General features: G+C 37.2%; 1 protein-coding gene across 1 annotated transcript in view; it reads left to right on the top strand.

Moving 5' to 3' along the window:
• LOC127180857 (SH3 and multiple ankyrin repeat domains protein 1) overlaps positions 1–25,159 on the top strand; it is a 62,118-nt gene extending 36,959 nt beyond the window's left edge. Inside the window, exons 16-27 of the mRNA XM_051135180.1 lie at positions 6,603–6,685; positions 6,777–6,901; positions 8,854–8,989; positions 9,091–9,171; positions 10,134–10,160; positions 11,604–11,663; positions 12,387–12,502; positions 14,685–14,808; positions 14,897–15,144; positions 17,180–19,881; positions 22,049–23,152; positions 23,989–25,159. Of these exons, the coding sequence (XP_050991137.1) occupies positions 6,603–6,685; positions 6,777–6,901; positions 8,854–8,989; positions 9,091–9,171; positions 10,134–10,160; positions 11,604–11,663; positions 12,387–12,502; positions 14,685–14,808; positions 14,897–15,144; positions 17,180–19,881; positions 22,049–23,152; positions 23,989–24,070 (4,888 nt within the window). The 3' untranslated portion in view covers positions 24,071–25,159. The remainder of the gene's footprint in view (positions 1–6,602; positions 6,686–6,776; positions 6,902–8,853; positions 8,990–9,090; positions 9,172–10,133; positions 10,161–11,603; positions 11,664–12,386; positions 12,503–14,684; positions 14,809–14,896; positions 15,145–17,179; positions 19,882–22,048; positions 23,153–23,988) is intronic.
• The last annotated feature ends 1,265 nt before the right edge of the window (positions 25,160–26,424 follow it).

The raw sequence follows: 26,424 nt of genomic DNA, 5'->3' as shown, positions 1-26,424 counted from the left end.
TTTTGTCTACAATAAAAACTGTAACCAGAAACCAGAAGCTGTAAACAAGTTACTTTTGGTATCACTGACATCAAACTTCCAGTGATGGGAAAAATGATCAATTAAAATGAAGCATTTCTTTACTTTATCTAATAGAGCATGACATTTGCAATGCCATGGGTTCGAATGGGTGTGACTTCAGGAGGCCACAGTATATGTCATTTGAGATACTTTTAAGGTGTTTCTGGCCTTTTTTGTTTACAACACAAATTACATCCAGAATCTAGAAGCTATGAAGAAGTTACTTTTGGCATCACTGATGTCAAACCTGCTATGATAGGAAAAATTATCAATTACATTGAAGCAATCCTGTAGCGCACACAACAAAGCATGACGTTTACAATGCTATGGGTTCGATTCCCAGGCAATGCGTGCAATACAATATTGGTCTGCTCCATGCAAAGCTATCGTAAGACTTAAGGAGGCCACAGTACATGTAATTTGAGATACTTTAATGTTGTTTTTTATTAGAGATGCACCGATGCATCGGCTAACAATCAGTGTCGGCCGATCGGTGCATCTCTAGTTTTTATGTTGTTTTCGACTGTAACCAGAAACCAGAAGCTATCAAGAAATTATATTTGGCTTCATTGATGAAAAATTATCAATTGAAATGAGCATGATGATTGCAACGCCATGAGTTTGCTTCCCTGGTAATGCATGTAATGCAATTTCAGTCTTGTTTTTGGCCCTTTATTACTACAACAAAAACTGTAACCAGAAACCAGAAATTGTCAAATTACTTTGGTTATCTCTGGTATCAAACCCGTTGCAGTGGGAAAATGTATCAATTAAAATTAAGCATTCCAGTATCTCAAACAATGGAGCATGACATTTACAACGCCATGGGTACAATTCCCAGTCAATGCATGCAGTGCAATTTCAGTTTGATTCTCATGCAAAGCTATCGTGTGACTTCAGGAGGCCACAGTATGTCATTTTAGATACTTTATTTTGTTTTTGGCCCTTTTTGTCTACAATAAAAACTGTAAACAGAAACCAGAAGCTATCAAGAAAAAACTTTTGGCATCATCGATGTAAAATCTGCCATGATAGGAAAAATTATCAATTAAAATGAGCATGATGTTTGCAATGCCATGGGTTTGATTCTCTGGCAATGTATGCAATGCAATTTCAGTCTGCTTCTCATGCAAAGCTATCACGCTATTGCGTGTATTCAGGAGGCCACAGTATATATCATTTGACATACTTTTTACTGTTTTTGGCCCTACAACAAAAACTGTAACCAGAAACAAGAAGCTATCATGAAGTTACCTTAGGTCAACACTGACAACAAATCTGCCATCATAAAAAAATGATCAGTGCAATGCAGTGGGTGGAATTCCCATGCAATGCATGCAATGCAATTTCAGTCTGCTCCATGCAAAGCTATCATAAGACTTCAGGAAGCAATTTGATATATTTAACCTGTTTTTGGCACTTTATGTCTAAAACAAAAACTGTTGCAAGACAAAAACTAAATCAAACCTGTTGCAGTAGGAACAATTATCAATTGAAACTGAGCATTCCTGTATCTCAAACTGTAGAGCATGATGTTTGCAATGCATTGGGTTAAATTTCCAGGCAATGCATGCATTGCTGAATAAAATATGTACTGTTAATGTAATGCAAGTCACTTTGGATAAAAGCGTCTGCCAACTACATGAATGCAAATGTTACATTTCTGTCTGAGCTTCATGAGTTCAGGAGGCCACATGTTCACTGTATGCTTTCATTATATAGACAAGAGCAGCGTGAACATTCAGCTAAACATCTCCTTTAATGTTCGACATTCGAAAGAGAATCACACAGGTTTAAAACGAGCACAGGATTCAGTTTTTTGAGTGAACTATTCCTTTAAAGCATGTTTCTCTCCCACACTCGTTTCTTTCGTTCTCTCCCTCCTCTTTTTTCACACAACCCCTCCTCGTTCTGTCTCTCTCTGAATGTCGCAGTGACTGAATGTGAGCTCTGTTAAACCCTCCCTTTCTCTCTCTCTCTCTCTCCCTCCTCCTCCGTCGTTTCTAAGCGTGTAGTGTCTCGCTTCGCTCAGTGTCTCTCTCTCTTTCTCTCTCTCTCTCTCTCCTCCTCTCCTCCTCTGGCTGTGTGCGCGCTGAGAGACGAGGGGCCGGAGAGGAGGAGGAGGACTCCGAGGAGGGGGGGACATGGCAATGGGGGGATACGGAGAGAAAGACCTGTCTCTCCCTCTCTCCCTCTCATCCTCATGGCCCTCGCTCGGTCCCCAGAACCGCAGCGTCTGGTTCATTTACAGGTATCGGCTGCTCCGTTCTTTTATTGTCGCTGCGGAGAGAGAGATAGAGCGAGAGAGAGCGAGAGAGGCAGATGGATGCTCTGAAGAGGTAGCAGACAGACTGTTGAGCAGAATCAATGTTTTCATATACAGTATATATCATCTGTATGTGTGTGTGTGTGTGTGTGTGTGTGTACAGTCTGGTCGTTTATCGTAAATCAGATCCCTCTCTCTCTTACAGTGCGTGTGTGTATATATGTTTATACGTGTGTGTATGAGTCGTGAATGTGGCTGTCATAGTACATACGACAACGACACGTCAGAAATCATTTTTTTGCTGTCTGTGTGTGTTTTAGTGTTTTAAATGAGTTCATGTGACATGTATGTGTGTGTTTTTGAGTCATTGAAAGGGTATGAGTCACTATGGGTGTATATGTGTGTGTGTGTGTGTGTGTGAAACACACAGTACATCATAGAAAGTTGTGATGCTGCGGGGTTGATCAAATACGGCATGAACGTTTGTGAGTCTTGCTGGCGTATCGTCATTTATGCATCACTATCTTTCCCGCTGTCATACACAGATGAGATATGCAATGCCGTTGGGAATGGTGTTTAAGTAGGAAAATGCCGCTGCCGGGCTGGATTAAAATTCAAGACGGATCAACTTCTAGAAAATGGGCAAACTTGTCATGTGAGGATTTTGTAATGGGAAATCATAATCGCAATTAAAAAGGGAAAGTGTTCAGCTCAAGCTAAAGGTGTTAAAATGTAATCTTCAGATGCAAAAATGAACTTTGGTTTTACATCGCTAATAATCTGAATATTAATTTGTTTGCGTGTTGTGATTCTCACAAATATGGAATGAATATGTGGATTTTTCTACATTTTAAGCTTTTGTAGTAGGTTTTGGTTTGGGTTAGTTTAAAATTAGCAATTTAGTATGGTGACGCATTTGTGATGTGAAACAGATGAAGTATATGTGATTGCATGTATGTATTTAAATGGTTGGTTGCTCAATCCGAGCTCTTTGTCATTTGTGCCTCAGTATTTCCCGCCGTTATCCCAACACTGATGCGATGTGTTGATGCCGTTGAGAACCACATTTAAGTAGAAAATGGGCAAATTTGTCATGTAATGATTTTGAAAATTCAGAAAAAAATGTTTAGCTGAAGTTAAGAGTATTAAACTGTAATGTTCTTCAGTTACAGAAGTTGAACTTGTTTTAGTTTTCCATTGCTGCTAATCTGAATGTTCATATTTTAGTGTGTTGTCATGCTCCTGAAATGACCAAATGTGGCATAAATATGTGTTTAATTTGACAAAACCTTTCAGATTTTGTAATTGTAAATGCTTTCTTTTGTAGTAGGCATTTGTCATAAGTGTTTTCTAATTAGTTTTTATGCAGGTCTGTTAGTTAGGTAAGGAAATATAGTTTTGTAATTAGCTGGGAAAATTCAGATTTTGTTCATTCTAAAATTGTAAACATTTTTCTTTTGTAGGCTTTTAGATTTTATCTTATAAGTAGCTTTATATAAGAACTAGAAGTCTAAAGTATGTTGATGTTGATTAGTTAGAAATTGTAGTCGTTACTGATTACAAATAACACGAGTAATCTAGTGGAGATGGATTACTTTTAGATTACTTTTGACCTAACTTGTTTATAGATTTGAATGGGGTTATTATTATAAAAAGCTAAGAGAAATAACATATGTTTCATTCTTTGTTTTTAACATCAAGAAATGCATTAAACGTCTCATTACCTCAGGGTTTCCCAAACTGGGGAACATAAAAGAATTGCGGATGGTTTATGCGTTGATGAAAATATATTTGACTAAATCATAAAAATGTAAAATAAAATGAATAATTCGTAATCATGTAATCTATAAAAAGTAACTGTAATCTGAGCATTTTAAAATGTAATATACTAAATTTATTATGTAATCCAGATTACATGTAATCAGGTACTGTTAGCGTCTGTAAATCAAGCAGACTTCAGTATGGTCAAAGAAAATAATTTGGTGTCAAATTTACAATTTTCGCACAGAAATCACTGGTAAATTTCACAAATAAAAACAAAGATATGGTAAGTAACACATTGAGTTAAACATGAGATTTTGAAGTAGATAAACTGATATAATGTTTCAGCAGTCTTTTTATTTACAAAACGTTGTGTACAAATATAAAAGATGCATATGCATGCATTTAAACGGATGGTTGCTCAGTCAAAACGTATCGTCATTATGCATCACAATATTTTCCCTGTCATTCAGGTACAGCTGATATGTTTGTTGTTAGATAACATTAAACCTCGTGCTTGCCAGTTTTGTGGGTCATCAGTATTTCTGTGCTGCTTCCATGATGGATCCACAGAATCATGGGGAACTTATTAGTATGACTGTGAAAGAAAATAATCAGGACTACAGATTTACAGAAGAGACACAATAAAGTCATTGCTTTATAGATTTAGTGAATTAAGAACCATTTTAATCAACATAAGGAGATGAAAGCTAATTTTTGGATAACATATAACGGGTGTGTACATGTTAGCAACAGATGTTATTATTGTATTAGTATTTCATAAATGTTCTACTCGCATTAAGTAAACTGGTAAAACTGGTCCAAAATGGAATTTTGAAAAACGTTTTTAGAGTATGAATTTCTTATAGCTAATCTATGTGTTAATTCTTTAGCAAGTGAAGTCCTGTTTTAAGCATCATATTTTGCATTGATTTTGCAGTCCGGACATACGGCTATGTTCATAATAAGAGCTGAGCTGACAAAACACTATGCTAGTCTGTAATTGTCACTGTCTTTGCGCTGAAATAGCTGCACACGTCTACTCACCATGGTAACCGTAGTGTCCGCCAAAATACCATAGTTACTACTGTTGCTACTGTAAACCCAACATATTTGACATTTCAGAATCATTTCTGTTTTTGAGCTTCAGCTAGTAGCTGTGTTTTGGAACATGGTAGCGGGTTTCTTGGATTGGTCCAAGCTGGTCAGTAGCTTATGAAAGCTGGATATTAACTGGTTGACCAGTCACAGTTTTACAAAAAGCTTAACCACTTTAAACTGTAGCTCATTTGCTGCTGGTCCAGGATGATTTACCAGCCCGAAACAGCTAGAAATTGGCTGTCATGTTCCAAAACAGCAAGATTTTCCAGTGGATTCAGTGCAGTGTTGTTTTACTAACATTAATATATGTTATATGTTTGTTTATTTGAAAAAAACAGATAACTCCATATTTTAAAAATTTCAGAAATCCTGTTTTTATTGTTGTCATGTTTTTATCATGTTTTATTGTGTTAGCTGTATTTCTGAGTTATTTTTACTTAATCAAAATAACCCAACTGCAGTTTGATATATATATATATATATATATATTATGGTTATAGTTAACATATTGTATTTTTTTGTAGCTTTTGTAATTTTTATTTTTATGTTTTAAATATGTCTATATGGTTTTTATTTATTTTTTCTTTCAGTTTTAGTACTTTTAGTAAATTAGTACTTGAATTTAAACTAAATTAAAATTAGTAATACATTTCTATTTTTAAAATATAAAAGTGTCACTTTTTTCCCATTTCAGAATAAAAAAAAAAGTGTTTGATGTATGATTATAGTTTTAGTTATTAATAACCCTGATTGAGAGTGATATTTTCAAATGAAAAGTAATTTTTTCCTTTGTATATTTTTTTACTTTTATTTTGAATTAGTTTTGTTTTTCATTTTTATTTAAATTAGATTTTTTTATTAATGTTTAAATTAGTTTTGAGTGTTTAATTTCCATTTTCATTTTAATTTTTATTTGTACTTTGTGTTTTTCCCATTATTATTATTATTATTTGTAATGGCAAGTAATTTTTTTCTTTGTATAATTTTGATTTTTTTTATTATTGTTTTGAATTAGTTAATTTTTTTCAATTTTCCATTTTCATTTTTTTAATGCTTAAATGGTCTTTTCTCTATATTTTCCATTTTCATGTCCATTTTCATTTTTACTTTGTATTTTTGCATTAGTATTATTATTTGTAATATTGATACATTTTAAATAATTAATGTCTGTATGCTTTTTAAAAATATTTTTAATTTCCTTTTTGGTTATTTTCATATCATCATGTTAAACTAAATGAAAATGAGAAATTTTGCAACTAACTGAAATGAAATGTTTATTTTATTTTATTTTTGTAATATTTTTTTTAATAGTTTCAGTTAACTGCAGTAGTTCTGATCCAAACTTGACCCATCAGAGCATCTTCTGCGCATCTATGAGTCTTTCACATGAGCTTCTCTCTTTTCTCTCTGACAGTGACTACATCATAAAGGAGAAAACTGTACTTCTGCAGAAAAAAGACAATGAAGGCTTCGGTTTTGTACTCCGAGGGGCCAAAGGTGAGTGATGGACATCAGCGAGCTCTTTTCTAGTTTGATAACAGCGTGACATAGACGGATCACGTCCATGATTGTGATCTGTGATCTCCAGCCCAGACTCCCGTCGAGGAGTTCAGCCCGACTCCAGCCTTTCCTGCTCTGCAGTACCTCGAGTCTGTCGACGAGGGGGGCGTCGCGTGGAGGTCCGGCCTGCGGATGGGGGACTTCCTGATCGAGGTTAGCCAAAGATGTCACCACCATGTTTTAAACACTTAATGAACCATTAAAACAAGTTAGTATTAGATAAGGAGCCATAGAAGATTTTAGCTGCAAAAGCCAAAACTAGTTTAGCGGTATAGTCTCCAGTCTGTGAGGTGTTGAACGAATCTTAACACCTACACAGAGGTGATAAACCTCACTGTGATACTTGTGTTACCTACTTTAATTTGATTCTGGAAGAGAAGATGACGTAAATCTTGTGTTCTCGGTATATGCCATCTTGACCATGAGGTGCTGCAAAATATATTTTTATTGATGTGTCTCCATACATATCGCCCTGTTAGCAAGCACCTTCACCTCATGGTCCCCAGCTGGTTAATTTAGAGTGCGTGAATCATGTTGAATCATTTTAAATCAAGTCTGATGATAATGCTTAAGACGCCCACTTGTGTTTCTCTCCCGTTTTCTAAACTGCAAAACAAATTTCCTATATATATATATATATATATATATTTATATATTTACAGTGTCATTCAAAAGTTTGGGATCAGTAAGACTTGTAATGTTTTTAAAGAAGTCTCTTGTGCTCATCAAGGCTGCATTAATTTGACCAAAAATACAGAAAAATAAACAGTAATATTGCAAAATGTTACTACAATATAAAATAATGTTTTTTATTTGAATATATTTTAAAATATAATTTATTCCTGTGATGCAATGCTGAATTTTTTATCAGCTGTTAGTCCATTCTTAAGTGAATGATCCTTCAGAAATCTGATTTATCAATGCTGGAAACAGTTGTGCTGCCTAATTATTATTATTTTTCTTTTTTGGAACCTGTGATTCTTTTTTTTTTTTTAAGATTCTTTGATGAATAACAAGTTAAAAAGAACAGCATTTATTCAAAATATAAATCTTTTCTAACAATGCAAATCTATGCTATTGCTCTTTAATTAATTTAGCACATCCTTGGTGAATAAAAGTATTAATTTCTTCCAAAAAAGACACAATAAAAATTTACTGACCCCAAACTTCTAAACAGTAGTGTATATTGTTAGAGGACCTTTCTATTTTAAACAAATACTGTTGTTTTTAACTATTTATTGATAAAAGAATCCTGAAAAAACATATCACAGGTTCCAAAAAACATTGATTCAAAATTGATAATAAATCAGCATATTAGAATGGTTTCTGAAGGATCATGTGACACTTAAGACTAGAGTAGCGGTATTTATTCACAGGAATAAATGATATTTTAAAGTATATTAAAATAAAACCCATTATTTTATACTGTAATAACATTTTTGTAATATTACTGTTTTTTCTGTATTTTTGATCAAATAAATGCAGCCTTAATGAGCATAAGAAACATCTTTAAAAACCTTACTGATCCCAAACTTTTGTTTTAGTTTCTTAAATTTGGTTTTCTTAAAAAGAAAAAAAAAGGAAAAAAATGGAATATACATGTTCAAAATTGTAATTGATAAGATTTTTTTATGTTTTTGAAAAAACTTTTATGCTCACCAAGGCTGCATTTATCTGATTAAAATAATTTAAATTAGATTTATTAAAAATCAGTAAAATTGTGAAAAATTGTTTCAATTTAAAATAACAGTTTTCTAATTTAACATATTTTAAAAATATAATTTATTCGTGTGATCAAAGCTGAATTTTCAGCATCATTACTCCAATCTGCAGTGTCGCATGATCCTTCAGAAATCATTCTACGTGTGATACAACGTAATACATTTTTTTTCCCGGATTCTTTGATGAACAGAACTGCATTTATTTGAAACAGAATCTTTTGTAACATAGTATCTGTCACTTTTAATCAATTCAAAGCATCCTTGCTGAATATAAGTATTCATTCTTTAAAAAAAAGTACTGACCCCGAACTTTTGAACGGTTATATGTATTACAATGTATCTTAAGCTACTCTTGATTGCAATATTATGGCTGAATTTTCACAGGTGAATGGAATCAATGTAGTGAAGGTGGGTCACAGGCAGGTGGTGAACATGATTCGCCAGGGCGGGAACAGTCTGATGGTGAAGGTCGTCATGGTAGCGCGAAATCCTGAGATGGAGGAATTGCCTAAGAAGAAAGGTCAGCGAGCATTTTCACTGTGGATTTGTCTGTGGGAGTATGAATGAATGGCATTGCAGGCAGTTTTTTATTTGATTTTACAGCGCTCTCTCTCCCTTCAGTTCCCCAGCAAAGTAAGCGGCTGACCCCTCCGGCTATAGCTCTGCGCTCCAAATCCATGACTTCAGAACTGGAGGAGATGGGTACAGTCTTGCAAACGCATATAAACACACCTTACGTACACATAAACGCATGAAATGCATGTTAGTTTATTAAACATTTACTGTTATCTTAAAACGCTGATATCATGCATTCAAACGTCATCTTGACTGATAATTTGCTTGTTTGTCTTTCTCTCTTCTTTGCACACAGTGGAGAAAGGTCTGTCATTTTATATTATGTATTTTTTTTTATAATAATAATATAAAAAAATATATATATGTAGTCCATTTATTGTTGTTTTATGAAAATTGAGCGCATTTGTTGGATGTTTTACTTTTTGCTCACAATGATTCTCCATGCTATTCTCATCAGTGACTCTCATTAATGAGAATCTAATCTAATATAGATCTTTTTATCCTTAATAAATTCTGTAAATAATAAAAAATGTCCTTTTTTGGTCATGAAAATATGTTATAATGCAAAAACAAAACAAAAATGATTTTAAAACAGGCCTCGTTTTCATTAAGCAAAAAATTATTTCTTGTTTCTTCTGTTGTAAGAGTGAAATATATCTTTTCTGACAGGTTTTATGAAATTAACTGTTTAATCTTATCATAATGTTGTAGAGAGTTCATAATGTGCTCTTTTAGTTGGATAATCTGTCTTATATAAAATCTATCAAGGATATTAATGTCCTTCATTAGTTTATCAGTCTAGATTTTAAGCAATAAACACCACTATGCAGTTTGCATGTATTAGTTATGAAATTAATTTCTTGTCAACGACTGTGAAAACATGTTATAAGATTTGTTGGCTGTCAGTTTTCGTCTTAGTTTGTTTCCATGACAACTGAAAATAGACTGCAAACTTGAGAAAAATACTTGCTGGGTATTGACAGTGTTAGTACTGTTGCAAGGGAATAATTTGAGATGATTATAAAACAACCACACATGAAATATTACACTGTCACCATTATAAAATTATTACTCGCTTCCTGTTACAGCTGCCTCACCATGGAAGAAGAAACCAGGTGACTTGATTTTTGTTTTGTTTTTGCATTTATGAGTATGTAAATACTCATAAATCAGACTTCAAATGCATAAGGGTGATGAAATGTGACCCTGAACCACAAAATCAGTCTTATGTAGCACGGGTATATTTGTAGCAATAGCCAAAAATACCTTGTATGGGTCAAAATGATTTTTCTTTATGCCAAAAATCATTAGGATATTAAGTAAAGATCATGTTCCATTAAGATATTTAGTAAATTTCCTACCGTAAATATATCAAAACTTAATTTTTGAGTAGTAACATGCATTGCTAAGAACTTCATTTGAACAGCTTTAAAGGCCATTTTATCAATATTTTGATTTTTTTGCACCCTCAGATTCCAGATTTTTTAAATAGTTGTATCTCGGCCAAATATTGCCCTTTCCCAACAAACCATACATCAATGGAAAGCTCATGTATTATTGTATAAATGTGTGGTCCGGGGTCACAAATGTGTATCATGACTGCTTCTAGCTAGTATAATTATCACATAGGATGCATTGCTGAGCATTTAATGAAATTCCTCTGGCAAGTTTCTCTGGCATGTGTGTTTGTTCCTTGTAAGCTTTTAAAATTGAGGTCAAAAGTTTACAATAGTTGCATTGCACTATTACACTCACTGATGCTCCAGAAGGAAACACGATGCATTAAGAACCACGGAGTAAAAACATTTTGAGTTTGAAGATCAGGGTAAATTTAACTTATTTTGTCTTTTGAGAAACATCTTCTGTAGCCTCTGAAGGGCAGTACTTAATGAAAAAAAAAATTATATTTAGGCAAAATAAGAATAATGTACATGTCTACATTCTGTTCAAAGGTTTTCACCCCTAGCTGTTAATGCATGTTTTTTCCTTTTGAAGCATCAGTGAGTGCTTGAACCTTTTGTAATAGTTGCATATGAGTCCCTCAGTTGTCCTCAGTGTAATAAGATAGATCTCAAAATCATACAATCATTGTTGGAAAGGGTTCAAATACTCAAAAATGCTGAAAAACCAAATAATTTGTTGGACCTGAAGGATTTTTCTGAAGAACAGCAGGCAGTTTTAACTGTTCAGGACAAACAAGGGACTCGTGAACAACTATCACTAAACAAAAAAACACAGCTGTGGATCATTCAGGTAACAACACAGTAGTGAGAATCTAGAGGATGTAAACTTTTGAACCGTGGAAATTTTTATAAATTCAGCTATTATTTTATCTTATATCTTTTATGTGAAATGTCTTATTCAGGTCAGGACTAAATGAACAATAACATGACCTTTGTATGATCCCTCTTATTTTGTTAAAATAACATTTTTAATGATTCTGAAAGGGGGATGCAAACTTTTGACCTCAGCTGTATTAGCATCATTATGGTCAGATGCATGTGTAGCATTCTGTGTATTTGTGTGTTCATTTTTTGCATGTTTTTCTCTATGCTCAGATCATACAGAGAGCTCTCAAGCTCCAGAAAAGAAGAAGAGTGTCTATCAAATGGCCCTTAGTAAGAAACCCTTCCTTTGCATTTATTATATCTCATCTCCTGATACATTTTTTTCTATATACACACTTTTGCTTCCCACATTTAAATTAGTTCATTCCAGAATTAAAATTTCCTGATAATTTACTCACTCCTATGTCATCCATGATGTTCATGTCTATCTTTCTTCAGTCGAAAAGAAATTAAGGTTTTTCAGGAAAACGTTCCAGGATTTTTCTCCATATAGTGAAGTTCAGTGGGGATCAGTGGGTTGAAGGTCCAAACTGCAGTTTCAATGCAGTTCAAATAAGGGTTTTATCTAGAGAAACAATTGGTCAATTTCTAAAGAAATAAAAACAGATGCTCACCTTGCGCTAGCCTCACGCATTTCATAGTCATGTTGACTAGGCAGAAGTATCGACTCTGTGTTTACAAAGCGAACGTGCAAAGAAAGTCAAACACTCTTTATAAAGAAGGCAAAGCAACAATGTCAGATGATTTTGAAGTTGGAGGAGAAAATAAGAAAATAAGGAATTTCTTTTCAACTGAAGAAAGAAAGACATGAACATCTTGGATGACATAGGGGTGAGTAAATTATCCATACATTTTAACTGAGGAGTGAACTAATCCTTTAATGTATATCAATATATACACATGGTTTCACCTCCAGTCTTAATAAAAAGGCTAAAGGCAATAAAAAAGTTTTCATGATTTATAGCATGTTCGTTTTCTCCTGTCGTTCTCCAGACAAGCTGGATGAGATTCTAGCCGCTGCTCAGCAGACAATTAGCACATCAGACTCTCAGGGTCACAGAGGTCACGGGGGCAAGAAGGAACGAAACAAGGGCTTTAACGCTAATGAGGTAACATCTCTGTTTCATTATCTCTGTTCTAACATAGCGTTTTGGAAGTGTCGAGGAAGCTACTTTTGAAGTCAAGTTACTCATATTTTAAACTTCGGTCAGTATGACATCTCTTGTCATTTCTAATCAGCATAAACTTTAACAAGCATCTTAAAAAACAACAGCATAAACAGCTAAATATTTAGGCATAAAAAATAGCAAAAATGCTGTGTGGGGACTTAAATCGGTGAAATGTTCAAAACAAAACAACTCATTTTCACACATGAGAGAGAATTTTGGGAGGGCTTGTTTGATTATTGCATCAGCTCACTCAGCTGTTGTGTGCACAGTAGCATGTGACATCAAAAACAACTGCTGTTAGAAAAAGTAGCTACAAAAAAGCCTAAAAAGAGTTATATACAGATTTTAAACAGTATTTTTGGTGAAATAAAAGGGTTTTTTGTATTATGTTGCTACATATGACCACCAGTGATGGAAATAACGGCACTATAAATAAACGGTGATACAGCGATATTTTTTCACTAACAAGTAATCACATGAATGACTGTTTCCCCGTTACAACGCTGTTACTGTTACTGACAATAAAATGCGGCGTTACTATAATTTTATTTTTCAGTTAAACTGAATGGATGCACAGCTTACCTGTATTTGACGAACCGTAAACTCTAGTTATATACCATGCAGAATTGTCACGCTACACGTAAACGATATTCCTTCTTGTATTTTCCTGTCAAAATAATGGAGTTCCTTCAGCTTTTCCTTCAGAAAACTGCCGGTTTCTCCTGTAGTGGGCGGAACTAATGCGCAAACAGCAATCTCATTGGCTGGCGCTCACCTATTATCATCACTGTTTTGATTTCAGCAAATCAGTTTGAGCGAAAGCAGACAACGTGATTAATATTCATGAACCCAGCAGCTCATTAATCCTTAGTGCATTTTATATTATTATTAGTAGAATTTATTAGTAGTAGTTTTGTTATCTTATTAGTATTATTTTTATTTTTTCCCTTTTTTTATAGAAACACTAAATGACAAACAATATCTTAAGCACCAGTCCCAAGTTCAGACAACATGACAAATGCATACACGATTATTATAATTACTAAAGTTCTAAATTATAATATCATATTATAATGCTTGACTGACTGATGTACTTTCAGATATTTAAAAAACTGTGCCATTAAACTTTATATATAATGTAATGTAATATATATATTATATATGTATATCAGATATTTAATATTAGTCTGGTGAGTAAACAAAAACATTTCCAAATGTCCAAAGACATTGTTTACTACACACACTGAAGCACGCGTGATGCTCGCGGTGATTTCAGCGCCTGTCGTCTCACTAAATGAGGACATAAATACATGAACAATATCTGCTGAGAGTCATTTCATGAGCATTTGACCGTTCCATATATTACTACTACTGCTACTACTAAAATGAAACAAACATTTGTTTTAGGGTATAATCACACAACATTTCTTCCATGTTTTAATTTTAATAGTACATTCCCCAAAAAAAGTTTGCTTAATTTTCAATAATTAAAATATAAATGAAATTAATGTTTTATGCCTTCATTTGATAACCAGAACATTTTAAATACACAACACAGAATTTCTGAGGGTAAAAAAAGCTTTCATAAGGCTATTTTAAGAATAAATTTGAATAAATTAAATAAAACATTTCATAGGGCCCTAAACATGTCATTTTTCTTAAACCTTTATTAAATTGATGTGACACTGTATAAGTTTCATGATTTTAATTAATTAGACATGCTCTTTGATTAATAAAATTAATTTAACCATTAAAAATGAGTTGAGAAAAAATGGAATCCAGAAAATTCAGAATTTGGAAAAAAATAAAACGGAATTTGGGAAAAAATAGGGCCCTACTATTTGTGAGAAGTAACTAGTAACTATAATTACTTTTTTAAAGTAACATGCCCAACACTGATGACCACTTGCATTTGATAGCCTGATCTTAGCTGTTGCACAGTCATGTTAGTAAGGCTTTCACCTGGTAATAAGTGCAAGAGTGACACCACTTCAGTGCTGCAGGTGCTGAAAAAGTACATTTGCAAGCAGTTAATGTGTGGAAATAGAGTTGCAAGGCATAGAGAGGCAGCACAGAAATGTGCTAACTATTCCATCCCATCAGCCTTTTCCCTTTTTTACAGCAAACTTTTGAACAATCAGGTGTTGGCGTGATGTCATCAGGGTCTGGGTATGGTTATAACCAAGCCCAGTTTTCATCAGGCCATTCAACTCAGCGTGCTATGATGATGCGTCAGAAATCCATGGGTGAGTATCAGTGCAACAAGTGTTGAATCTGTTACCTTTCAGTCTAGTTGCACTGTAATTCTGTGTTCTGCATACCTTCTGTCCCAAGGAGTGACTGAGGAGGAGAGGTTACATCTCCATCCTCCTACCATGAAGCTGTCTCGTAGTCTTTCTGTGCCTGGACCAGAGGACATCCCGCCTCCGCCCGACACCTCAGCGCCTGAGCCGCCCCTGTCTGCTGGCGGCCACACAGACAGGAGATCGGCACCAACACATTTTTTTGCTGTCCCTCCTCTGCCTCCATCACACCACATGCCTCATAGCCAGACACAGCACAGGGTCCCGCCCAACCGCAGGGTAAGAGCTTGATATCGCTGGTCGGAAAAATGGCATTGGTCATATTATTTCTGGACATACTGCCACAATAAAAGTATTAAAGAAATATTTCATCCAAAAATGAAAATTAAGTTCTAATGCCCTTCTTTCTGTAACATGCATGCTTGTCCATATAATGGCAATGGATAGCACTCAGCATCAAGCTTTTAAAAAAAGACACATAAGTATCACAGAATGGTCCCATGTGACACATGCCGTATATTCCATATAAGTAGTTTTCAAACAAGAGTTTGATAAATGTTCGATATAATGTTTATGCGCCAAAAGCAGAACGAAACATGGACCATTTATCCGCTCGGCTCAAAGTTTAAGTGCCAGCAAAGCACAAGCTTACTAAAGCAGATGATGAGTCTCAGTCACGTGACTGCTAAACAGCGCTGAGATCCAGTGTGAAGTGCTTGAATTCAGCGAGGAACACAAATGACTCTGTGATTTAAACTAGTTTAAAGCCAGATGAAGCTGGTGGAACACTGTGCACAATGAAGACTTCTTCAGTCTACAAATTGTTATCATTTACCGTAGATTTACTGTAGCACTAACTGCACCATGGTAATGTGGCAGAAATGTGGGATATTCATATTAAATTTTATTATGTTAGTGATTTAGACTTGTATTAAATGTATTAAAGGAGTAATGGAATATCATTGCAGTATTTCTGTGATAAAAAGGTTAATTCACCCAAAAATGAAGATTTTGTCATTAATTACTCACCCTCATGTTGTTCCAAACCCATAAGACCTTCGTTCGTCTTTGGAACAAAAATTAATTTGGATGAAATCCTAGAGCTCTCTGACCCTCCATAGACAGCAAGGGTACTACCATGTTGAAGGCCCAGAAAGGTACCAACCAACTCAAATGTGGTACCAACCAAAGGTACCAACTCAAATGTGAATTGTTGTTCATGGTCTGACCATAAGTAGCTAAAATCTGCCTTTAAACTTGAAAGAAATAATAAAAAATAATTTAAATAACACCAATTTAAATTATTAAAAAAAATAACAATTTAAAATTTATTGTGATATTATTATATATTTATTATATTATATTATTACTGACTGATATGAAAAATTTTGTCATTAAATCTTTTTGGCCATATCGCCCAGCCCTAATTCCAGGTGTTCAGGGGTAAACAGTATGGTTGAACATGAAAAAACAACACCTAGAAATCCCCAATAAAGTATCTGTGTGCTTTCTTCACCGAGTTAAACATCTCAGGACCTAAACTCTGGTTATCATGATTGTGAAAATGATTGTTGACTTGTTGTGACGGATTTACAACAGATTTATTTACCTCAGAGAAGAAAGTACATGGATTGTGTTTCATTTCATGCATTTTTATTAACCTTGGTTTTTCACAACTGTGAAAAACTGTGTGCTTTTCCCAGGCAAGTCAGCGTGAACTATGACTAGAACTATGATTAGAGTCTTATGAACGTGCAGTCGTGCAGAGAAACCAATGGGTAACGTCAGCATATTCGTTTAATAATATATTCAGTTTTGGTTCGTTTTTCACCAAACCCTATAATATATCCATAAAAACAAAGGAATATACAGCACATGCAGCATGGGACAATTCTGAGATACTTTTGGGTTACACTTTGGGTTACAAGTGTCCTTGTTACAGTGTAATTGTACATTTACGTACTGAGTAATATTAATTATCTACATGTACTTACTGTATGATTAGGGTTTGGTTTAGGGTTACTTGCATGTAATTATGCATGATTAATTGTTATAATAGTAAGTACATGTAACGTGTAACAAGGACACCTTAAAATAAAGTGTTACCTACTTTTGTGTCTTTTTTTTAAAAGCCTGATGCTGTTTGCCATCAACTGCCATATATGGACAAGCGCATGAGACGTTTTAAAAAAAACTTCTGTGGTCCAAAAAAGAAAGAAGGGCACAGCATTAGAACAACACAAGGGTGATTAAATTATAACTTAATATTAAGTTTTGTGTAAACTATCCCTTTAAGACTTATTGTGTTTCACAGGCTGAAACTGATACCAGCAAGATGGGAGGAGGAAGAATGGGTGGCTTGAGGCGTGGCTATAGCAATGCCACGCCTCCCTCTGATGTGGGTCCCAAACAATCCACCGCACAGCGGAACCAAGCGCCAGCGGTGGCCAAGATTGCAGGTCGGCAAGGTGGAAAGGGGCTGCTAGTGAAGCAGCGCAAAGTGGAGGAGACTGGCCGAGAAAAGTTAGAAAAAAGTTCCATTTCGATCCCGACGATTATTGTGAAAGCACCATCTACCAGCAGCTCCGGACACAGCAGCCGTGCAAGCAGTGAGGACACAGAGCCGTCTCCTGAGAATAATGAAGAGCAGGAAGAGGCAAAGTCTCAAAACCCAGTCATGGCTCCTGTGCCCGCTCCACCTCAACCACCTAGTATCCCGTCAAAACTGGAAACTCTGGGCAAGAGCACAGCACAGCGGGAACGCGAACGCTACCGTGACTCACGTCGGAAAAGCACCTCCTTTTACTACTCCTCTGAAGAGGATATGTTGGATGAGCAGGAGTCTGCTCAGACTTCATTGGAGGCCAACACCTCGGCTCGTTTGCGCTCTTCTAAGTCTATCGATGAGGGATTGATCTCCGGTGATGCCTTAAGCATGCCGCCTGCGTTTGGGTTGCCACAATACGCATCAGCTACACCTCATCAAGCCACTACCTTCATCCACCCATTGACGGGGAAGGTTCTAGACCCAACAAGCCCACTTGGACTCGCTCTGGCAGCACGTGAGCGTGCGCTGAAAGATGACCGGCGTACACGTAGAGAGGAACGCCACTTCGGGCGGCAGCTGTCCAGCACTGGAGCCTTTCCGTCCGCCGTCTCCCCTGCAAACCAAAAACCTGTTCCTCCATTCTATATTTACCAGTCACACACCTCTCTCTATCTTAGTGGTGCCTCTCCAACAACAAGTGGGCCTGTCCCACAGAGTCGCCCCCAGTCGCCTCGAATGCTTCGGTTGAGTGGTGGTGGGACGGGAAGCTTGGAATGGAGTGAACAGAATGTTGTGGACAGAGAGGAAAGAGGAGCACCAAAGGTGCGGTTTACAGAAAATCAAGCCGGTCAGTACCAGGCCCACCTTCAGGACAGAGACAACAGAGCCAATCAGTACCACACTTACATGCGGGACCGAGAAAGGGAAGGGCACAAGCGGATACCGCCCAAGCCTCCTCCCCGCAGGCCTTCATTTATAGGTAAGGAGAATGAACTTGGCACATCTGACAAAAATCCCACCAGTAATTCCCAGGATGATAGGGGAGGACATAAGATGGGAGAAGGTGGGATAGAAAAGGAGGGAGAGAAAGATGCAAAGAGAGGGCAGAATCTAGGGGTTGGAGAGGGTGGCGATGTGATGATGCTTCCACCCCCTGCTCCATCTGTGGATGTGGACGACGAGTTTGTGTTTGCAGAGCCCCTACCTCCCCCTATACAGTTTGCAAACGGAATAGAAATAGACACCCATGGAACAACAGAATATAATCAACAACAACAACAGAAGGAGCTGTCAGGATCTCAGCCACCCAAGGAGCAACAGTCTCTGCAAACGCTGTCCAAACCCCCGCAAGACACCATGTCCTTAGCAGACAACACGCAAGCTGACTCACAGCAGACACCCGTCCATCCTTCTGCTGTGGTTCATCCATTTCTTTTCCCACCATCTCCTCTAATCCCCCCTCCACAGCTGTGTCCCAAAATACCTCCCGCGAACCCGCCCCAGTCCCAACCCTCAAGCTATTCCCAGCACCCAAACACCAGTCAACCCCAACCTTTACCCTCGCCACAAGCGGGAGACTCTGCCGCTTCTAGTCTTACATCTTACGACAGTGAGGTGGCCAATCTGACCCAGTCTGCTCTTTCCCCATCTCTTCCGTCTCCTCAGATATTCCCTTCAACGAGTTCCCCTTCCGCCTCAACCGCCTCATCTGACCCTATGTCCTTACATCGGCCTCTCCCGCTTTTCTACCCGCAGCAAGGCCACGCTAACATTTCTATGTCATACTCCACTGTGGCTGCGACTGCAGCTGTAATGACTGTCACCACAACAATGCCTTTGGAAAGTACATCAGTTATCACAGGTGACAGACTTCCTCCGGCACTTAAAGGGCGTGACTGGTCAGAAGCTGTGGTCGATTCTGGAATCGAAGAACTGGATAGTCACAGCAGCAGCGATCACCACATGGAAAACTTTGGAGAAAGAAGAGAACATGAAGGCAGCCGGGAGAAGGAGAGGGGAGGAGGGCGTAGAGAAAGCATGGAGAGTGGAATAGTAGGGGACGGATTAAAAGGAGACCGAAGAGTGTCCCTGGATTTGTCTCTTTCACACACCGATAAATTCGCTCAAAAACCACACAAACCGCACATACATAGATCGAAACCGCCAAACCCGCCACTTGCAAAAACACACACTCAGAATATGTCAAAATATCACGTGCACACAGAAAACGGACGACCCGGACCGCTACAGCGGCAGGTTAGCACCGCTCCCAACATGTACAGGTCAAGGGAAGAGGACGAGCAGGAACAGGGAAGAGGAGGCGACGCTGCAGTGAAGATGCCAACGTTTATGGATCGTCGTCTCAACTCGCCTCTCTCCAATGTGAAGGCCAGCATCATAAATGAACTCAGCAGTAAACTACAACAGCTCGGTGGCTGGCAGAGTCAGGCACCGCCGTCAAATCATAGGTGAGACATCTTGTGAAAATAAAAAGACACTTATGTTCTTACTGATATATAGTACAGTTGCAAGAAAAAGTTTGTGAACCTTTCAAGAATTATATGAATTTATGCATTCTCCAACTGTATTTCAAATGGAGTGTAGGTAATCTCTCTCTCTCTCTATTTATATATATATATATATATATATATAGTATATAGTATATAGTATATAGTATTTTCTAGTACTAGTATGTTTACCAACAAATTTTTTTTTTTATTTCTATCTTTTCCTGTAGTGTTTCAGTAGGAAATATCATTTCACATTTGACAGACAGACTTGAATAAATCCTGAAGTGATTGACTAAATCCCCAACATCCTCAAGACACTTCAAGAAACCATAATGCAAAGCTACAGTACTGTGAAATGTTTTTAGGCACTTGTATAAATATGTATAAATAATGTCATAAATAGATTTTATCTACCAGTTAATTAATCAACTAAATCAAATCAACATTTGATGAGACCATCCTTTGCATTTAAAACAGCTTTTGTCCGAGGTACAATTAAGCATAGTTTTTCAGGTAGCTTTGCAGGTAGGTTTCTTGAAGCGTCTTGCTACAGTTCTTCTGGATTTAGTCTGTCTCAGTTTTTTCTGAATTTTTATGGAATCCCAGACAGATGGATGATGATCAGATCTCCGTATGGAGCACTGGCTGTTGTCAGACTCCTTGTGCATACAATAATCTCAATAAACACACTACAGCAAAAGATAGAAATAACTGACCTTAAACCATTTTTTGTTGGTGAAAATAGTGGTCTATATACAGCGCGTGCATCATTATTAGGCACATTGATATTCTGGTCATATTTTTTTTTCCAAGCACATTTTACCAATTCCAAACCACATCAATCTTAATATCTACTATTAATTTTGTATTTAATCATTTATAAGTGATAGATAATTGTCCATGAAGGCTGGAAGTTAAAAATTTCTTATATTCAGGTGTGCATAATTATTAGGCATGGTTTCGTTTACAGATAAAATGAGCCAAAAAAAGAGATTTAACTCAAGACTGAAACATCAAAAAATTATTAAACGCCTATGAGAAGGATGCAATACTAATGCAATAATACTCTTGAGGGACTAGCACCACATCCTGTTGTACCACTCTTTTAAGAATTTATCTTCAAGAATCTGGCAGTAAGTTTTGGGAGTTAATTTTTGGTCCATCCGCTCTGCTGAAAAGTCTGTCTTAACGAGATAACCTAAAAATGAATTATAGTAATGATAAATTCTTGAAAGAGTGGTACAAGAAGATGTGGTGCTGGCCTTTCAGGAGTCACTCTCTACGTATCTGTCTATAAAGCCTATAAAAAATAGCCTTCATGTATTTCACAACATTTCAGCATGTTATTCTTATGAAGTGAGGGTAATTTTTTAGGATTTTTTTACCCAAGCAAAGTCTCCTGACACATTGCACTTCTGGAGACTCCAGGTACTGTAGGTTGCCGTTTTTTCAAAAATTGTGGCACTGGAGACTAAATGGTTCCTGATGGTTTCACACCTAATTCTTTGCCTTAATTCCTAAGTCTTTTGCAGTTAACATGTGTCTTTTCTTCTCCACCTGTTTTTTTTTTTTTTTTTACTGTGCTGACCCAATGAGCATTTTGCTGTCCAGTTGTCATGCCCCAACATTGCAATTTATATATTGCATTAGTTTTGAATATTTCTCGTGGGGATTTAATAATTTTTGACTTTCAGTCTGAGTTTAATCTCTTTTTTTTGGCTTATTTTATCTATAAAAGATTATAGAATATAAGACGTTTTTCACTTCCAGCCTTCGTGGACAATTATATATCACTTACAAAAGATTAATAAAAAATTAGTAGTAGTTATTAAGATTGATGTGGTTGAAATTGGTAAAATGTGCTATCTATCTATCTATCTATCTATCTATCTATCTATCTATCTATCTGTCTATATAATCTTATCCTGTTTGTGCTATAGACATGAATGACACCTCAAACCCAAAAAGTTAAATTCTCATAATATATATTTTTAGGAACCGCATAGCAATCCCTAGCAAATACTCACAACACTTTTTCTCCTCTAATTTTATAGCCGTTTTTCTGATTTAAATGGGCAATACTGTTATTTTTCTGCTTTACACACTTTCATTTACTCGTTCACAGGTTTCCAGGCGATCCCTCTGGCTGTGCGCCTCTCCTCCCTGCTTCTGCGGCGTCTCTCCAGCGCTCCTTCTCTCCAAACCTTCCCCCTAACTCTCTAACATCCAACTGCCCCACTATGGCTCTGAACCCTAACCCAGTACCTTCATCTCCTCTTCCCGTAACGTCTCTAACCCCAGCGTTAACCCCGACCCCGTTACCTCTCACCCCAACCCCGGCTCCACCTCCTCTCAAAGACTGGACGCCGTCCAATTCTCCCATTTCTTTTCCACATGGGATTTTATCCCCTCCGTCGCTGCCCCACGCCCCCCTCTCTCCTCTTTCCCTGGCTCATGCACCCCTCTCTCCTCCATCGTTACCTCATCCTCCCATCTCCCCGATTTCTCTCTCTCACGCACCTCTTTCTCCTTCCTCTGTTTCTCATCCACCTCTTTCTCCATCCTACTCCCCCTATCCCTTGTCTCCAAAACATCGCTCAAAGTATCGCGGTAAAGTGTCAGAGTTTCAATTCTCCGGACCGGAATTGCGCCGTTCCGAATCTCATTCGTACACCCAGCGTCGGCGAGCGCCCAGTCCCCTCATTTCCTGCTCGGACCATCCGCAACCTGGACCTCCACGTCCATCCTCGCTCCCTCTCTTTCCGTCTACGCCGCTCTACGGCTCTCCGTATGAAATACAACCCCCTTTAACGCCCCCGTTGGGAGTCGCCCATCAATATTCAGACCAGTTTTTCCCCCAAACTTCTCCTCTCTTCCCGCTCCCGTCACCTGTGGCTCCTCCCAACCCCGCGCTGGTCTCCAGCTCTCTCTCTCCTACCAACTTCCTGTCCGGAGGCTCCTCCCCCTCTTGTATGAGCTACCCGCCTTTAACTCCTCCTCCACCCAATCAGCCTTTTGTGTCTAAGCCCCTCCCCTACTGGAGCAAATATGACGTTGCTGATTGGCTGACTTACCTGAATCTGGCAGAGCACCGGGAGCGCTTTCTCGACAACGAGATTGACGGCTCCCACCTGCCGTCTCTGACAAAAGAGGACTTCCTGGATCTGGGCGTGAGTCGGGTCGGACACCGCATGAACATTGAGCGTGCGCTTAAGAGACTTACAGACAGGTGAGATAGAAAGAGGAGGGGAAATTTAGACGAGGGCCTGACGAACAAGCAAAAGAACATCAGAAAGCAAAGTAGACAGAAGTAGTGAGGGGGCCGTTTATATTTGTTTTCTAAAAATGGTCCACCATTTCATAAAAATTTAGCTCTGCATGGATAATTCTGCCTGCAGCTTTACTCAACAATGAATAAATATCCTGCCCTTGATGTTTTTGTATGCTTTAGATGATGTTTATTAAAAGAAGTTTAGTTAAGGAAGACTTCATTTGATCACAAAACCCATTTCCTCTTTAGGTCATGTATGCGTATTTTATTTTGCACTGCCAGTCAGAGGTTTGGACATGTCTATTTATTCTTTATTATTAACATTTTCCACATTTCAGAATTAAAGCATGTTAAATCCCAGTTTTATGACACTACCTGAAGGAGTTCATGTCTCATGTCCTTTCATTTTGTAGTTTTAGAAATGTAAATGCACAAGCCTTTAGATCAAAAAGATCAGGAGGATTCAGTCGTGTGACCAAACCCTTTGACTAGTAGTGTATATTATAACATAAACGCATTAAGTTACGATTTTTCATATTCCATGTAAGACCACAAAAATCATCTAATCAGTCGAATTACAGCTCATTCCTTTCATTAAACATGGCATTTATTTGTATTCGCACAACTGACACGTGCCCTGTAATTACATACTGCTCATTTATATAACCTTAATTGCTTTTGAATGCCAAATTCATTCGAATTCATTTTAGTTTGTAGATGATCTTGAGCACTTTGGTTTCTTACCTCATGCTCTGCCTCCTTTCTGTTTCTTTCCCCCCTTCCATGTTTTCTAGGCTCTCCTCTGCTTTCTCTGTCTCCACTGTTTCTTCTGAAGGGCAGAACGAACGCATGAGAGATGAGGCGACTCAGAGCTAGAGGAGAGAATTAGAGAGAACCAGTTAGAGGATAGAAAGAGAGAATGGGGTTAGACAAAAAGCACTTGGGATGAGAGGGAAAGACTTCCACTCAAGGACAGAGGTGGGAATGATTGCAATGGAGAAGCGCTATGAAATATTCGAACACTCGCGGAGTGAACGATAAGGTCATCATGAGCAAATGTTTGTCGTCTCAGCTGAAGCCGGACGGCCAAACGTCTTCAGGCAATCAGAGACAGAGAGAATGTACTTCTTTCATTGTTTTTTGGGATGACGAGATCAAGAGGTGTATTGAATTTTAGTAATATGATATTATTATATTAATACAAATGAGGCTACTGTGCATATTTTAGCATCTTGACGTGCAGGCTTTAATTCATCTGATAATATGATGATTAAAGTCAACATGAAACCTGAATGATCCCTTTTACTTTTTAATACACACTTTTAATGCTTATCGAATAGAATTTGCCAGTGACAGTTTTCACCATCCAGTCGATTTGCAATCAAGTCCTGCCGTACATTTTTAGCTTTTAGCATCCTCAGATACATTGGATTTATGAAAGTAAAATGGGTTGCAGACTTCCATGTTGACTTTAAGCAGTAAAAGAAGTCATCATAATGCCAATAATAACCATATAAGGATTAAGTATGTAAGCGTTTTAATACCGTAAGCAGAATCAGTCTTCCAAAGATCAGAACACAATGAAAGAACCCATCGTTTATATTGCTTAAGTGCGCTCTTGTTAACCTACACAAACACGCACGCATGCACACTAACACAGACTCTGTGTTTATGCGTGTGTGTGTGTGTGTATGTGTGTTTTGTTATGGCGGTGGTGGTTGTTTTATAGGAGTAAAGCGTAACTCCATTTCATTTGAAAATATATTTAAGGAAATAGGAACAAAGGAAATATATATATATATATGTATGTATGTGTGAGTGTGTGTATGGAAATGTATGCAGAATTAAAGTATATATATATATAAATATCAGATATTTCTATTGTTCTGTACAATAATTGATGAATATGATGATACATAAGCTCTGCTTAAGAGGTTTGAATAAATTATTCTCTTGTTGAATTTATTCTCATCTCTTTTTGACCAAAATTTTTGCAGCTTTTTAAAGACTGTTTTTACTGTATGCTTTACTAGTTCACCCAAAACGGCCATCCAATATGTCGTTGAGTTTGTTTCTACATTAGATTTGGAGAAATGACGCATTGCATCACTTGCTCACCAATGGATACTCTACAGTGAATGGGTGCCGTCAGAATGAACAGCTGATAAAAACATCATCATAATACATAAGTGATCCACACCACTCCAGTCCATCAGTTAACATCTTATGAAGCTGAAAGCTGCATGTTTCTAAGAAACAAATCCGTCCTTAAGACGTTTTTAACTTAAAACCGTTGCTTCTGACTAAAATACGAGTCCATAATTCATAATACCACCTCCTCCAGTGAAAATGTCCATCTCCTTTTGCCTATCACCATCACATTTAGAGCTTTTTGGTGCTTGATCTGAGCAAATTTCTCTCCTGGTTCAGACCAGACGGCCTTTTTGTTATTATGGATTATAGACTCGTATTTTAACTGGAAGCAATAGTTTGAAGTTAAAATCTTAACAATGGATTTATTTCCTACAAACAGACAGTTTTTCACTTTTCAAGATGTTAACTGATGGATAGGAGTGGTGTGGATTACTTGTGGATTATTGTGATGTTTTTATCAGCTGTTGGGACTGTCATTCTGACGGCACCCATTCACTAAGCAAGTGATGGAATGCTACATTTCTCTGTTCAAATGAAGAAACAAACTTATCTACATCTTGGATGAACTAATCTCTCTTTTTTTTTTTAGCAAATATTCATTTTTGGTTGAACTATTCCTTTAATTGTATGCTTGAACACTTCCATGAAGGTACGACCAACCATGAAGGTGAGTAAATAATGACTTTTTCATTTTAGGATGAGCTATTCCTTAAACTCCCACAGGCCACGATTGCCTGCGTATGATGCAGTAGAGATCACATGACACTGGCCACTGTCCTGCTGCTGTTGCCGAGGTGATGAACTCTGATAATAAACAATCGTCAACATTCACGTTACTATACTAAGTTGAGTGCTTAAACACGTCATATGTTTTGATTATAGAAATGTTAAACTGCATTATGTTAATAGTAGGCTATTTTTTGTTTACTTTTGAACTTACAAACTTGCTCTGTGAACACTGATACAGTACATACTAATTGCTTCACATGTTGGCAGTTTTTCGCTCTGAGCTGTGATTGGCAGTGAGCTGAAATAACTCTCACATTCTACAACACACTTAAATTTCACACCTGACA

This window comes from Labeo rohita, chromosome 18 (genome assembly GCF_022985175.1).
Source record: "Labeo rohita strain BAU-BD-2019 chromosome 18, IGBB_LRoh.1.0, whole genome shotgun sequence".
NCBI classification, from domain to species: Eukaryota; Metazoa; Chordata; class Actinopteri; order Cypriniformes; family Cyprinidae; genus Labeo; species Labeo rohita.
The sequence above is the reverse complement of the archived record's forward strand: the minus strand, read 5'-3'. Positions and strand labels throughout refer to the sequence as shown.